The sequence below is a fragment of the Ornithorhynchus anatinus genome, chromosome 10, assembly GCF_004115215.2.
Source record: "Ornithorhynchus anatinus isolate Pmale09 chromosome 10, mOrnAna1.pri.v4, whole genome shotgun sequence".
Taxonomy (NCBI): Eukaryota; Metazoa; Chordata; class Mammalia; order Monotremata; family Ornithorhynchidae; genus Ornithorhynchus; species Ornithorhynchus anatinus.
In genome coordinates, this window is record NC_041737.1 from 43,614,603 (window position 1) to 43,630,143 (window position 15,541).

General features: G+C 41.3%; 1 protein-coding gene across 1 annotated transcript; it reads left to right on the forward strand.

The window, feature by feature from the left end:
• Positions 1–10,347: 10,347 nt before the first annotated feature.
• Positions 10,348–14,473, forward strand: LOC120638654 (hyaluronidase-1-like). Its single transcript, XM_039913310.1, has 4 exons — positions 10,348–10,476; positions 10,821–11,773; positions 12,674–12,763; positions 13,964–14,473. The coding sequence occupies exons 2-4, from the start codon at positions 10,856–10,858 to the stop codon at positions 14,402–14,404; spliced, it is 1,449 nt and encodes a 482-aa protein (XP_039769244.1). The 5' UTR covers positions 10,348–10,476; positions 10,821–10,855; the 3' UTR covers positions 14,405–14,473.
• The last annotated feature ends 1,068 nt before the right edge of the window (positions 14,474–15,541 follow it).

Here is a 15,541-nt window from a genome sequence, read left to right on the forward strand (position 1 = left end):
AGGAAAATTAATCTAGCAGTGAGCTTTCTTCATTTGCCTTGACACTCACTTAATTTTTATTGAACATCAGGCTGTATGTCATTGACCAGGTAGCATTAGTTTCATTTGTGTAGATCTGTCCATGGTCCACTCAGAGATGAGGTTCTCTTAAGAGCAGCTGCTCCTCCAGTGTCTTGGTGTGACCCTAGTTCAGGGATGCTATGAGCTCATGTGGGACAGGAATTATGTCCAACCTGATTATCTTGTATCTACTCGAGTACTTGAAATAGAGTAAACTCTTTAACAAGTACCATTTAAAAGAATAGTGATGATATCTTAATGTTGTGGGAAAGTGAGATGAAGGACAAAAGAGCACCACAGGTGAAAGCTGAGGTACTGTGGCACACAAGCCAGCAAAGAATATTGCAATCAAGAAAGGAGCAACTCTTGAAGATCAGGAGCTTTGATAAGATTAAGAGATGAAGAGATAAAAGGAAAAACAACATCAGACACCACAAACTACAAATACAACTGGGCAGTAAATGGCAGTCTAAGTGTGTGCAGTCCATTAGACTGCAAGCTCCCTGAGGGATCATATTTGCCAACTGAATTGAATTCTCCTAAGTGCTTAATACAGTGCTCTGAACACAGTAAATGCTCAATAAATATACCACTGATTGATTGACTGACTTGTCTAAAACCTGGGTCCTTCAGTCCATCATCCTTCACGTCCTCCTTTAATCCCTCCTCAAGGTTTGGATGCCATGAGAGTGGGCTTAGATAAGGGGAAAAGAGAATTCATGCTACTGTATTTATTGTGCGCTTACTGCATGCAGAGCACTGTATTAAGCGCTTGAGAGAGTACAACAATAAACAGAAACATTCCCTGCCCAAAATGAGTTAATTGTCCAGTGGTCAAGCTTACATCTAGGAATGGGGCAAGCTAGCTGTCTCTCCAAATTCTGACCAGTCCTCCTAGCTGACCCCCAATACTCATACTACCTACTGACCAGAGGGAGAAAGTGAGAAGGCTTTTGAGTCCTACTAGGTATAGATGTGAGTAGTAAAAGTACAGTGGGGCAGAGGAGACCAGTCTAATCCACTTTCCTTATTCTGAGGGACAATGAGAAACCACAGGAGGTCACATGACAAGTGTTTTTCATTAAGAAAAGGAAATCAGAGCTCGCAACCAAGTTCAGCTCAATCCTTCCCCACAGCTTTCCAAAGCGAATTTACTCAATAAAGAAAAAAATCTGATGAAGGAGAAATTTGATTTCAAACTAAGGTTGAAGCCAAAGAATTATGAGTCAGGCATGAGAGAAACAGTCCTAGTGAAATGGCTCTCAGGCTCACCAAAGCATACAGTGAATTTTGTTTTTATCTTGAAAACATAGAGCTCTCCTGTTTTCCTTTTAGAGCTCTTCTAAAAGTCATTTCTCCATGAACTCAAGAGGTAAGAAAGAGACATTTAAGTGACTTGTCCAACATCACAGAGCAGATAAGTGGCAAAGCTGAAATTAGAACCTAGTTCCTTGGACTCCCAGGCCTGTGCACTTTCCACTAGGCCACACTGCTTCCAGTACAGCTTACAGTCACTATTGGGTACCCTTCTGTTATCCATTCACCTCTTATGGCCCACCCAGAGAAACTGTGTTGAGGTGAGGATGATTCTAATGCTAGTACTCTGGATACATTTCAGAATTCAACTGACTGAAATACTCTTAGATAATATTTAGTATGGTCCCTAAGTGATACTGATTGAGCTGTAAAAGGAATCAGACATGTCTTTTATAAAGGTGGAAGTTTCACAACTGCATATGATAAGTAATTATGATATTTATTAAGCACTTATTATGTACAAAGGACTGGAAAATACAAGATATATAGGAATTTGGAATGCCCAGTAGCTCTATAGCAGTTCATGCCATGATGTTACCTCATTCTATCTAACTGCCACCCAAAGGATTTGCCAGTCTTCTTGATTCGGTTTTCTACTTTCTTGCTCACTGTTGTGTTGTTGGACAGAGAGCTACCTAGGTAGCAGAATTCCGTGATGCCATTTAGTTCTGGGGTTGGATTTCCTGGTGCATATTCACCACTCTGTCAGCAGGCACTAGGGAAATCATAAGCAGAACACAGCATTGAGTGTTTAGGGAATTCACAGTTGAAGTAAAAGAATGGTTGTTTTCAGGTTTCAGTCATAACTCTCAACCTTAAAACAGTTTTAAGTTTAATAAAAAACATCCCTAGAAGTCTTGGCTGCTTCTAGAATTTCCATGAAAACTGAGGCCATTGTTATTCTATCAAAGACATATTTGGAGTCTGAGTCACACTTCAGTGAAGCACACAACACGATAAGAAGAATGTTATGTTTGATAGAACGTGAGATGACCTAATTTTACTACAAAACTGCTCTCCACATTCTTTTGGAAGCTCTTCTTTTTATCTGTAATTCCCATGACAATTCAGAGAATTTCCTGCCCATTGGAGCCAGAATCCTCAATGATATAGCTCAGTGAGAATGAACTGAAGCAGGAAGTCTTCAAGCAGCGTGAATGATGTTTTGGCTCCAATTCTGAACTTCCTCTTAAATAGGGAAGATCTGATAAAGAATATCATCTATATCTTGTTGTTTTTCTTAAGAAATGTTGAAGTGAGGCATGCCAGTCTGAAAGATTTTCCTATTTACCCCCCAAAAAAGCTGTTTCATTGCTTTTACCCTTTTCCCCAAACATGTGTGTTTAATTTTGAGTGAGTGGAGTACGATGTAGAGAGTCCTTTTCTATGTGGTGTTTGAGCTCTTGGTTCCTACCCTCAGTTTGGATGGAGAAGTCAGGTCTCTCCCCATCCTGGCCCATATGTATGGGAGAGTCTCTAAAACAGGATTATCCTGGGGTTTGAGACTCACACCTCTCACTCTCCCACCCCCAAATCATCAATCTATCAATCAATGGTATTTTTTGAGCACTTACTATGTGCAGAGAACTTACTGTGTGCAGAACACTGTACTAAGCTCTTGGGAGATTCCAGACAACAGAGTTGATAGCCACTTTCCCTGTCCACAGAAAGTTTACATTCTAGAGTCTAAAGTCCAAAGCAAGAGTTCTAGACACTCTTCCCCAGGCATGTCTGGACCAAAGGAGGATGTGGCTGGGGCATGCTGGGAACTCATCCTGCAGTTGCTCATGGTGTCCCACCAACCCCGGCATGACCTTTCTTGCCCTGCTGTTTCTGGGATGGCCCCAGTGTCCAGAGATGGTGAAAAGTGTGGTACCTGTTATGCTCTAAATCAAAGTGACTGGGCTGGGCCCTGTGCTTTCAACTTTGCTGAAGTGTGGACCTTTGAAGCAGCATGGTGTAGTGAATAGAGCATAGGCCCAAGAGTCAGAAAGTCATGGGTTCTAATCATGGTTCTGCCACTTCTCTGCTGTGTGACCTTGGGCAAATCGCTTCCCTTCTCTGTGCCTCAGTTATCTCATCTGTAAAATGTGAATTGAGACTGTGAGCCCCTGTGGGACAGGGTCTGTATGCAACCTGATTTGCTTGTAGCCACACCAGTGATTAGTACAGTGCCTGGCACATAGTAAGTGCTTGACAAGAACCACAGTAATAATTATTATTACCTCCCTCCCCTTCCCTAGGCCTGCCATCATATCAGCACACTGACTGAGCACTTACAGGATGGAGAACACTCTAACAGGCAGTTTAGAACACACCACGAAAGCGAAACATATGGTCTTTGTCCTTTAGGAACTCAAATTCTACTGGGCTGCTTACCTGGAAAGAACTCTGTTGGCACAAGAACCTTGTTGGCATACACCCCATTGGCACATGTACTCAGGAAATCCCTTGAAGACCTGGAGAGAAGAGGATCCTTTCCTGAGATGGAGATAACTGAGTCAGAAGCCACACAAACCCTACTGGGATGAGAACAGGCCTCGGAATCAAGACACCTAGGTACATATCCTGGCTCTGCTAATCTAGACTGGAAGCCGGTTGAGAGAAGGGAATGTGTCTGCCAACTCGGTTGCATTTTTTTTGTATTGCATTGTATTCTGTTGTATTATACTCTCCCAAGTACTTAGTACAGTAATTTATTAATAAATACCTTTGATTGATTACCTGATGTGTGTGACCTTGGGAAAGTCATTTAATGTCCCTATGCCTCAGTTTTCCATCTGTAGGATGGAAATTAAATATGTTCTCCTTCTCTCTTAGGCAGTGAACCCCATGTGGGTTAGGGACTGTGTCTGATTTGATTCTCTTGTATCTATCTCTAGTGCTTGGCACAAGGAAAATACGTAACAAATATTATCACTATTAGCACCAGATAACCCACCTCTCTTGACAGATGGCAGGTGGACCTGGCCTCCTAGAATGTGGAGGGGTCCCCCAGAGGCTGATTTACTCCTGGCCCTCATTTCCCAGTGGACAGGCCCATCTCCTTAACTGGGCAAAGTCTGACAAAGGTTTGGGTAAAGGGGTTTTTCCTCCCATTGATGTCTAGGAGGGCACCTTGTTGGATTTGACCATGGAATCATCCTACTCCCCATTTGACTCTTCTAAAAAGAGAAAGAAAACTCTATTCCCCTCAATTTAGGTTTGTAAACTTCCCAGTGTAAATAATCAAGTCTCACAGTGATGATCCAAAAAGGAAGAAGACCAGTTTCACTCAGGCTATGTAATGTCACCATAGAGGCTGGTAGCACTTAATGTGATTTCATTGGGCTGCAGTGGACTTGATCCTTTTTAATAACTTTTGGCAGCCTCTACAATCATACACGATCCCTTCATTGTATCCCCATCCAGATGGAAATCAATCTTGGGATAACTTTGCTGACCCAAGGCTGAAAGTGATGTCCTACAAACTATTGACGTTTGGGGAGCATTCAAGCATATAGGGAAGAGCTGGAGTGATGTTGGGCATTAACTTTCCCCTCTACCTCTTTGGAGACTCTGGGCAGCAGACTGAAAACATTCATTTTGATAACAATTGTCTGACAAGTCTAATCATCTCACTGCTGATCTGGATTTAGGTTGGTCCTTTGGAAATCACTGAGCAGCTGATAGCATTAACCAGTGATGCTATTAGTCGGGGCCCATTGTGTGAAAGGAATAGTCAAAAAGTTAATGGTTAGTGGAAAGTGGTTGGACGGCCCTCCTCAAAGCTGCAAGAATGGTGCTAGAATTTTCTACTCCTGGGTATGTAAAAGATATGATTCGGACAGTCACTCTTCAACTCTCCCCAAAATGGGTGCTCCTTGCTTTAGATAACTTGATAAATTTCTAAATAGTTGCCTAGTTCAACAACTTCTCTGGCTATCTGTTCAGGGGTCCTTTAAAGCCTTGAATAATCTGCCCCAAACTGAGGGCAGAGTTTCTCCAAGATCCATTCACTGTTGATGGTTTACTCTTAGAATAGGTAGGGCATGGTTTGAGAGAGATGGATTTACCAAGAGCAGTCAGCTGGATTGGTAGGCATACCCCTGGGGTAAGCCAGCAAACAATGCAGGCTGTATTTTGAATTAGTTGTATGACGGGGTGCTTAGGGAAGCATCATGGCCTAGGGGAAAGAGCTTGGGCCTGGAAATCAGAGGACCTGGGATCTAATCCCGATTTACCTCCTGAGTGACTTGGGCAAGTCAGTTAATTTCGCTGTGCCTCAGTTCCCTCATTTGCAAAATGGGGATTCAATACCTGTTCTTCTTCCTACTTAAAATGAGAACCCCATGTGGGACCTGATTACCTAGTATCTAACTCAGTGCTTAGTACAGTGCTTGGCACATGTTAAGTGCTTAACAAATAGCATGACTATTATCATTATTATCTAGAGGTATTCCTGTATTTCATTAGACTATAGCCCCTCAAGGGCAGAGACCGGGTTTGTTTTGCTTTTTTAACCTAGTATGGTGCTGTGCACACTATAAACATTTAAACAGTGCTGTTAAGAATTATAATGTCCCGCATAAATTACATGTCTATAGACACTATAAAATCATTTTGCTCTCTAAACTGTAAGTTCTTTCTGGGCAAGGATGGTGTCCACCAACTCTGTTGTATTCTTTCAAGGACTTAGTACAGTGCTCCAAACCCAGTAAGTGCTCAATAATTACCATTGATTGATTGATTTAAATACATTATTCAGAGATGCCCACTAGATTGTAAACTCCTTGAGGGTAGGAATTATGTCTACCAACTTGATTGTACTCTCCCAAGCATTTAGCACAGTGTTCTGCACATAATAAGAGCTCAATTAATAGCACTGATTGATCAGTTGTCTTACTTTTCTGATCATTCCTATTTGCTGTTATCATTTGTCCATCGATCCCCAAGTGAATTAGGTGTTACGTGTAAATCAGCCAGAGTGTGTGCTTTCTTTGGATGACTAGTTACAGGATCTTTTCCACCTTCAAAGTTGAGTACTGGGTTAAACCAAATGTTTTGCCCTTCATTTTGGAAACAGGGACCATATGGAAAAAATGGTTCCGGATTGAAAAAAAAGATGAAAGGGCCTGGTCCATAACACCCACCTCGCTATTCCCATCCATGTTAAATCTTTGATGGCAGTATGGTGGAAGTGGTGGTGGTGCTATTTATTCTGCTAAGGATACTTTTCAGTCCCTGACCAAATATATCAGATGCCGTTCAATGTTTATATTTTTGTTTCCTTCCCTTAGGCCCTACCTTCAACATTCTTCCTGTACCTATTCTCCCATCTCCTTTCCATTTTCCAGTTATTCTTCACATGTACTTAGTAGAACCTGGTCTCTACTTCTTAGTCCTTTCTCCATCTTCACCCTCTCCTCCACCATACAGAACTGGTAATCTGGTTCCCATTTAAAAAGGCAATCCAACCAGTAGAAAAGGGTGAACATATTAAATTGATTTTTCCATCAAAACATGGGGAGGTTACTTATTCTTGCTCCATTGAGGTTGATGATTTTTCCCTGAAGTTTAAGATTAGAATGATTAACGTTTCTGGAAAGATTGAAAGCTCCAGTTCATTTGGCTCAACATTTTGGAGGTGAGTTTGAAGGCAGGAAGATCAGTTGGTATCGTGAAGAGTGTAGGGTTTGAATAACAAGCAGCACAAGTCAACTGTTCTGTTGCCTCAGGCTGGAAGGAATCTTAAAGGATTATCTGGATCCCAAGGCAGAGGATTAAGATGTCTTCCATATTTCAACATGTTTCAAACGTATTTGCTCATACATATCAGAGAGAGACAGAGAGAGAGAGAGATAGGAGTTCCCATAATCACATACCCACTTTCACTTTCAACTAACTTAACCTGATGGTTTTCTCTTAAGCATCTGGGATCTAGATGGAAGGGTCTTTGAGGGACTGTGAATCACTCAATCATATTTATTGAGTGCTTACTGTATGCAGAGCACTGTACTAAGCAATTGGGAAAGTGCAATATAACAGAGTTGGTACATTCATTCACTGCCCACACAAAGCTTACAGTATTGAAGGGAGATAGACGTTAATACAAGTAAATAAATGACAGATATATACATAAATGCTGTGAAGCTAAGGGAGGGGTGAATCAAGGGTACAAATCCAAGTGCAAGGGCAATATAGAAGGGAGTGGGAGAAGAGGAAATGAAGGTCAAGTCAGGGAAGGCCTCTTGGAGCAGATACACTTTTTAATAATGTTTTGAAGATCGGGAGAATGACTGTCAGATATAAAGAGGGATCTTGTACTAGCCCATCTTGTCCTCTCTCCATGAACCCTAACCTTATGGAAAAGAACAGAACCTACTTTGGAAGAGAAACGGTCTAACACATCATTAATGTCTCTTGCCCACACCCAACGTTCATTCATTCAGTTGTATTTATTGAGTGCTTACTGTGTGCAGAACATTCTACTAATTGCTTGGCAGAGTAAAATACATCAATAAACAGACACATTCCCTGCCTAAAATGAGCTTATAGTCTAGATTCTAGAATGTAGTAGAATCTAAACTATAAGCTCATTTTGGGCAGGGAACCGTACTCTCTCAAGTACTTAGGGCAGTGTTCTGCACACAGTACACACTAATAAATATCGTTGATTGATTAAGCCTTTTTTCCTATCAACATGGAAGTGGGTGTGCAGCAACTGAGTCCACTTCAAACCTGACACATCCCCTGAAATGATACAGCCCTTGAATAAACAGCATATTGGATGACCATAGGCTAAAAAACTGCCCTTTAAGTGGTCACTGTTCAGAAAAGAAGGGTCTGTTTTTAGAATGTGAAGCGGAAGCAATGAGAGCTGACTAGGTCTTGAACGGTCCTTCTCCAAATTAAATTGTACACGGAAATGAGTCCCTGGATGAGAAAAGTGGGAAGACATGTTCATGGACATAATGAGGTACCAAATGAATTTGCTGGCGGCCTGGAAGTTGAAATGAAAAGAGAATAATTAGTGTTCATGATCGAGGTCACTGATTAAAGAGATTTTGATTTTTCTTATTTGAGTTGTTTGGTCTCAACATTTGGGTGACCGGAGACCACCTGGATGTTCTTCTCAGAACATTAGTATCAGCCTTAATATGAATTTCATCTCCCCTTCAAACCCATTATATGGTAAGTTTAAATGACATCATGCTATTTGTGATCACATTTTCCATTCAGTTTTTATCTTTGAAGTTATGCACCATGTTCAGTCACATGGCAAATAAAATACATTTGATTTTTCACTCTAACATATTTCATTCTAAAGTACTCTAAAATCTGAGCATCCCAGTGGATGAGGCTCAATAATCCCTGAATTGGTAAAAGGAAAATCCTTAACAGGAATAATAAAAAGATAAAAGATATTTATTTGACCTTTATAAATGATGAATACAGCCAGTCAGTCAATAAATCAATGAAATTTGTTGAGTGTTTTCTGTATGCAGAACACTGCACTAAATACTTTGGAAAGCACAGTATAATAGGAGTTAGTCTACAATCCTCTCTCAGCCTTGCCTTCTTTCAAAATCCTTCTGAAACCCCACCTCTCCTAACAAACCTTCCTCAATTAATTTCCAGTGTCCCAAGTCACCTTAACACAACACTCTTCACACTTAAGTATTCAATTGTACCCATCCACTGTACTTTTGTATTTGTGTATATTCAAATCATGATTCTAATCAATAGAATTATGATTCTACTATTCTGCTTACCACTGAGGCCTAGGCCTTGGCTCTCAAAGTGAGTGCCTTTTACATTTTAAAGAAAAACATGAATGGTATTTGTTAAGGCTTACTATGTGGCAAAGACTGTTAGGTCAGACACAGTCCCTGTCTCACATTAAAATCAGAATCTTTGTCCTAGATATCCTTAGAGACAGCTGAATAAAGAAACCAGAGGCCTGAAAATGTCCCTAGTGGTTGTGTTTGTGTTTATTTAAAATGGCATTTGTTAAGTGCTTACTATGGGCCAGGTACTGTACTAAGTGATGGGTTAGATACAAGGTTGGACACAGTCCATGTTCATGTGGGACCCACAGTCTTAATCTCCACTTCATAGACAAGGTAACTGAGGCACAGAGAAGTTAAGTGACTTGCCAAGGTCATACAGCACACAAGGGGCTAATCTGGGATTAGAACACAGGTCCTCTGACTCCCAGTCCTGTGGCAAAGTAGGATTAGAACCAATATCTTCTGACTCCAAGGCCTGGGCTCTTTCCATTAGGCCACACTGCTTATTTGAAAGTCCCTCCAGGACGGAAAGGTCCTTTGGCAGTTTAATCTAACTGATCCCTGTGGGAAGGAGGCCACTGGGAAGAGTCAAGGACTGCTCTTCTCTTCCCCACTTGGAGTTTTTCCCAGATTGTTTAGTTTAACTGAGCCAAAGTTAAACTCAGGGCAAATGGGCTTTTGGACCAGTGAGTCCAAACAGGGGCAATGGCCGGGGTAGGTTAAAGGTCATGGCAACCAACAGTCATCATCAGATACATCACAATAAGGCCTTTCTTCTGTTTCCATCTTACTAGGGTCCCCAGAGGCTCAGTGCCCTGATCTCACACACTCTGTCCTCAGAGTCACTCCTTGGCAAGTTATGATCCCACAACCAGCTATGGTGCAACTATTTCTAAGACAATTCAACCTGAGGATATATTAATAATAATAATAATAATGATAATAATGTTGGTATTTGTTAAATGCTTACTATGTGCAGAGCACTATTCTAAGCACTGGGATAGATACAGGGTAATCAGGTTGTCCCATGTGAGGCTCACAGTCTTAATCCCCATTCTACAGATAACTGAGACACAGAGAAGTTAAGTGATTTGCCCATAGTCACACATCTGACAAGTGGCAGAGCTTGGATTCAAACCCATGACCTCTGACTCCCAACCCAGTGCTCTTTCCACTGAGCCACGCTGCTTCTCTGACCTTGTTTCACCTTAACCCATTTATGGACCCCAGGAAACCTGCAAGGAATACAAGCCACCTGGTCTTACATCCTGCTGACACACCCTGAGATCAGCCGGCCCTCCTATGACATTGCATCCAAACACAACCGGTAAATTCAATCCATCCCCCTTGCCTTGCTCCCTTCCCATTCTCCTCTGTTCTAAGCCATTTTCCTGCCTTTCCCCTATATCTTAAACTAGTCCCTCCCACCTTTGCCTGTCTCCGTGTTCCAGTAATTTTTTTTTATCTTTCTAACCTAGTGATGTATACATTTTTGTCAGAAAGCCATGCAACTAGAAGGTTTCTCACCTATTTTATACTCTTCCAAGCGCTTAATACAGTGCTGTGTCCTCAACAAATACAATTGATTGACTGATTCCATGTAATTAGTGAAACTCCACCTTGTGGCCAATGTTACCTAACACGTGCTGTTTTTTTGTTTTTCCTTTGAAGGACCTCTCTCTACTAGACAGTGAAAACCACATACCATGTGCAAGCTGATGAGGTGGCTGGCAATGATGATGCTTTGTGTCCTTGTCGATACACAAAATTTCAAGCCAACAAAGGCTCCTATGTTCCAGAACAAGCCATTCATCGTGTTCTGGAATGCACCCACTTCTCAGTGCAAGAATCGCCATCATGTGGATCTCAATCTTGATACCTTTGGCATTGCTGCAAACTCTGATGAGGCCCTTAATGGTGACAAAGTTACCATATTTTATCATAACGTATTTGGGTATTACCCTCACATCTCAGACAGCGGGGAATCCTTTCACGGAGGAGTCCCCCAAAACCAGAGCCTTTCAAATCACTTATCGCAAGTCCAGAAAGACATCAACCGGGTCCTCCCATCTAAGGACTTCCAGGGGCTTGCCATCATTGACTGGGAAAACTGGAGGCCCCAGTGGATTAGGAATTGGGACAATAAAGTCATCTATAGGGAGCACTCTATCAATCTGGTTAGAAGCCGTCATCCTTCCTGGCCTGATTCCAAAGTGAAAACTGTGGCTCAAAAGGAATTTGAAAAGGCTGGCAAAAATTTCATGAATTCAACTCTCCATCTGGGCTTAAAAATGAGGTCCCAGGGACTCTGGGGTTATTATCTTTACCCAGAATGCTACAATTATAATTACAAAAATCACCCACATAAGTACACGGGCAAATGCCCCAACATTGAAATTTCCCGCAACAATCAACTCCTCTGGCTGTGGAAAGCAAGTACGGCACTTTTCCCTTCCATATACCTGCCGGAGATCTTGAAGTCAAGCACCAATGTTCTGAAATTTGTTCACCATCGGGTTAGAGAAGCAATACGAGTTGCCACTGTTGCTAGACAGGATTATGTTTTGCCTGTTTTTGTTTACTCCAGACCATTTTACTCCTATAGCCTCATAGCTTTAAGTCAGGTAAGAAGTTAAAAATTTATTTTATTTTATTATTATATTATTTTATTTTATTAATGAGGTGTATCCCCTTGATTCTATTTATTGCGATTAAGTTGTCTTGTTTTTGTCTGTCTCCCCCGATTAGACTGTAAGCCCATCACTGGGCAGGGATTGTCTCTGTTGCTGAATTGTACATTCCAAGCGCTTAGTACAGTGCTGTGCACATAGTAAGTACTTAATAAATACTATTGAATGAATAATGGTAGTTGAAGCATTTTGTTGAGCGCTCACTATGTTCAGGCACTATACTAAGCACTAGGATAAAGTCAACAAGAGAGCTGATTGATTGCCTTGAAGCCGATGGTCAGGAGTTTTTGTTTGACACAGAGAGGAAAGGGCTGCCACTGGAGATGCTTAAGGTATGGGGAGTTGTGTGCAGAACTATGAGAAAATTGATCTGGGCAGCAGAGTGAAGATTGACAGAAGAAAGGCAAGAAAGGCAAGAGCTTTGTACAGAGCTTCGCACACAGTAAATGCTCAATAAATATGTTTGAATGAATTGAATGAATGACTGTAGACCAAGAGTAATTAGGTTGTCATATGACAAGTGCAGTGACTAGTTGGAGGAGAGGAAAGGGGCAGATTCTAGAAATGTTGCGAAGGTAGAACTGACAGGATTTTGGTGACAGGCTGGGGTGTTAAAAAAGAGGGAGGAGCCAAGGGTAATGTGAATGTTACTTGACTTCATAGCTAAAATCTGTCCTTTCCTCTCCACCCAAACTGCTACCATGTTAATCCACACATTCATTCACTCACTCATTCATTCCTTCACTTTCCATCTTTCTTTTTTCTTTTTTTCTTCTTTCTTTCTTCCTCTCTTTCTTTCCTTCCTTCCTTCCTACAATAAATTTTCCCTTCCAGATGGACCTGGTGCACACTATCGGTGAGAGTGCCGCTTTAGGGGCTGCAGGAATGGTCATGTGGGGAAATAAGCAATATGAAGCATCCAGGGTGAGTGGAGTTTGCTTCTTGGTTTCCCTGTCAGCTTCTGAAGGCCAATTCAACTCTGTCATACACTGTTCCCTTCAATCAATCTTTCTCATTGTTCCATGCCTGCTGGATCAAAGGCCGAAAGGTAGGGACAATCAGGCAGATTCCTGGACTATTTCAGAGGTATACATCAAGATACAATCTTCCTGAAAAAAAACAGAAACAGTCTGCAAGAACTACAATTTATAACTGCTGTGATGCATTACCACAGAAAGCACTATAGCAACTGCCTTTATAATACTCTTATTGCTAACTGTATTTATTGCATTGGTTATCACTTTAAGAATACATTTTTATTCTTTTATATGTTTATATATTTCCTCCTTCCTTCAGGACATCTCTTCTTGGATGTCCAACCAACATCTCGAACTTAACAGAGCTCCTTGTCTTTCCACCCAAACCCTCTCCTTCTCCTCTCTTTCCCATTACTGTAGACCATCCAACCATACTCCCTGGCTCACAGTCCCGTAACCTTGACAACATCCTCCACTCATCTCTCTCATTTAAACACGTATTCAGTCTGTCACCAAATCCTATCTTTAAAATCCCCCCACCTCTCCATTCTACTTGTTACCATGCTGATCTAACATTTATCACATCCTACCTCTACTACTGCTTCAGTCTCCTCACTGACCTTCCTGCTTCCAGTCTCTCCCCCTTCCAGTCTATACTTCACTCTGCTGCCTGGATCATTTGACTAAAAGCAAAACAAACAAAAAAAACCCCCAAAACTCAAATGAAAAACAAAAACTACCATTCTGTGCTCTACTCCCCACTGAGGTTTTTTTTTATTACTGACTCGTCCCTCTTTCATTAGCTGAGGCAGATTTTGTTAGGAATGTTTAGTGTGGAGAGAATCTATAAAATTCAATCTTTCATTAGTATTTATTGAGTGCCTAATGACTGCAGAATATTGTACTAGATCCTTGGGAGAGTTCAGTAAAAGTCAAAGATGTAGTCCCTGCCCTTTAATAGTTTACATTTTAAGTTTACAATTTCAGGGTTCCTGGTATTCAAGGGATCCCTAATAGTTAATCTTTTCTCACTCTGGAGACTACTGAGACTCATCATCTTTTAGGTTAAGCTTCAGGAAGTGGGATGATCTTAGTTGAAGAATTCAAATTTGAGGGTAGTTTCAATTGCTCTTCCTTTTTCCTATAGGACAACTGCTTAACAGTGCAAAAATACATTAATGAAACCTTGGGGCCTTACATCATTAATGTGACCTTAGCCACCCAGTTCTGCAGCCAGGAGCTATGTCAAAAGAAGGGAAGGTGTGTTCGTAAACTCCCAGAATCCTCCACTTACCTGCACATGCCCTCTGGCAGCATTAAGACAAAGGTGTCCAAGAAAAGCTCCAAATTGACCTTTTTCTTCAAAATGACCAAAAAGGAGAAACAAGACCTGAAGAAAGGATTTGTATGTCAGTATTATTTAGGCTGGTCTGGAAAATTCTGCAAGAAGCAAGACGCCAGTAGCTCACATTTGAAGAGTGGGTTCTTAGCCCAAGGTTGGTCAAGTCCAAGAATTAGTCAAACTCTTCTCCTGAACTGGATCCTGGCTGAGATTCTGCTGACTTTGTGTTATTTCATGATCAACTAACCTCCCTGGGATGGGCGAGCTAGAAGAGGTTTTCACCCGATGAGGAAATGTCAGCATCTCCTTCCTTCTCTGTTGGATTGCAAATTCATAAAAACTGTTTTCACTGATGTTTTCACTTTGATTTTAGCTTGACTTTCTTTAAACTCTTGTTCTTTTGTCTTCCAGAGCCTTAACAAAATTCCCTGATATGTCATGCTCTTTCCCTATTGTGGCCAGTGATTTCCTCCTACAGGGTTTCTGTTGTAATGATATTTTTTAGTATCATATTTTTTATGGGATTTGTTCAGTGCTTACTATGTATCAGGCACTGTACTAAGCACTGGGGTAGATACAAGCTAATCAGGTTGGACACAGTCCCTGTCCTACATGGGGCTCACACTCTTAATCCTCATTTTGCAGATGAGGTAACTGATGTATTGCTCCTAAGCCAAGGTGGGGCTTCTTGGCTATTTTCAATACTCATGATTTTTTTTCCAATTAGTAGCATAAGGAAAATGTATGTAGTTTATTCAGTTGAAGTTTAAATCCCCTGTTGAATCATCAAACAATCAATCAACCGTATTTATTGAGAGCTTACTATTTGCAGAGCACTGTATTAAGTGCTTGGGAGAGTGCAATACAACAGAATTAGCAGTCAAATTCCCTATCCATAATGAGCTTACAGACTAGAGGGGGAGGCAGATATTAATATGAACAAATAAGTAATTTATAACATATAATTTCAAGATATGTACATAAATGTTGTGGGGTTGGGGATGAGGCAAATAGCAAATGTCCAAAGGTCACAGACTGAAGTGCACAGACAATGCAGAAAGGAGATCAAGCTGCAGAAATGGCATCTTAATCAGGGAAGGCCTTTTGGAGATGTGACCTTAGTAATGCTTTGAAGGTGCAGAGAATGGTGGCCTGGTGTATGGGGGGTGAAGGGAGCGGTTCCAGGCTACCGGGAGGATGTGGGAAAGAAGTTGCTGATGAGATAGATGAGATCGGGCACAGTCAATAAGCTGGCTCTAGAGGAACAGAGTGTGCTGGCTGGGCTGTAGTAGGAGATTAGTGAGGTGAGGGAGGTGGGGTGAGCTGATTGAGTAGTTTAAAGCCAATGGTAAGGAGTTTTTGTTTGATGAGGACACGTTCAAT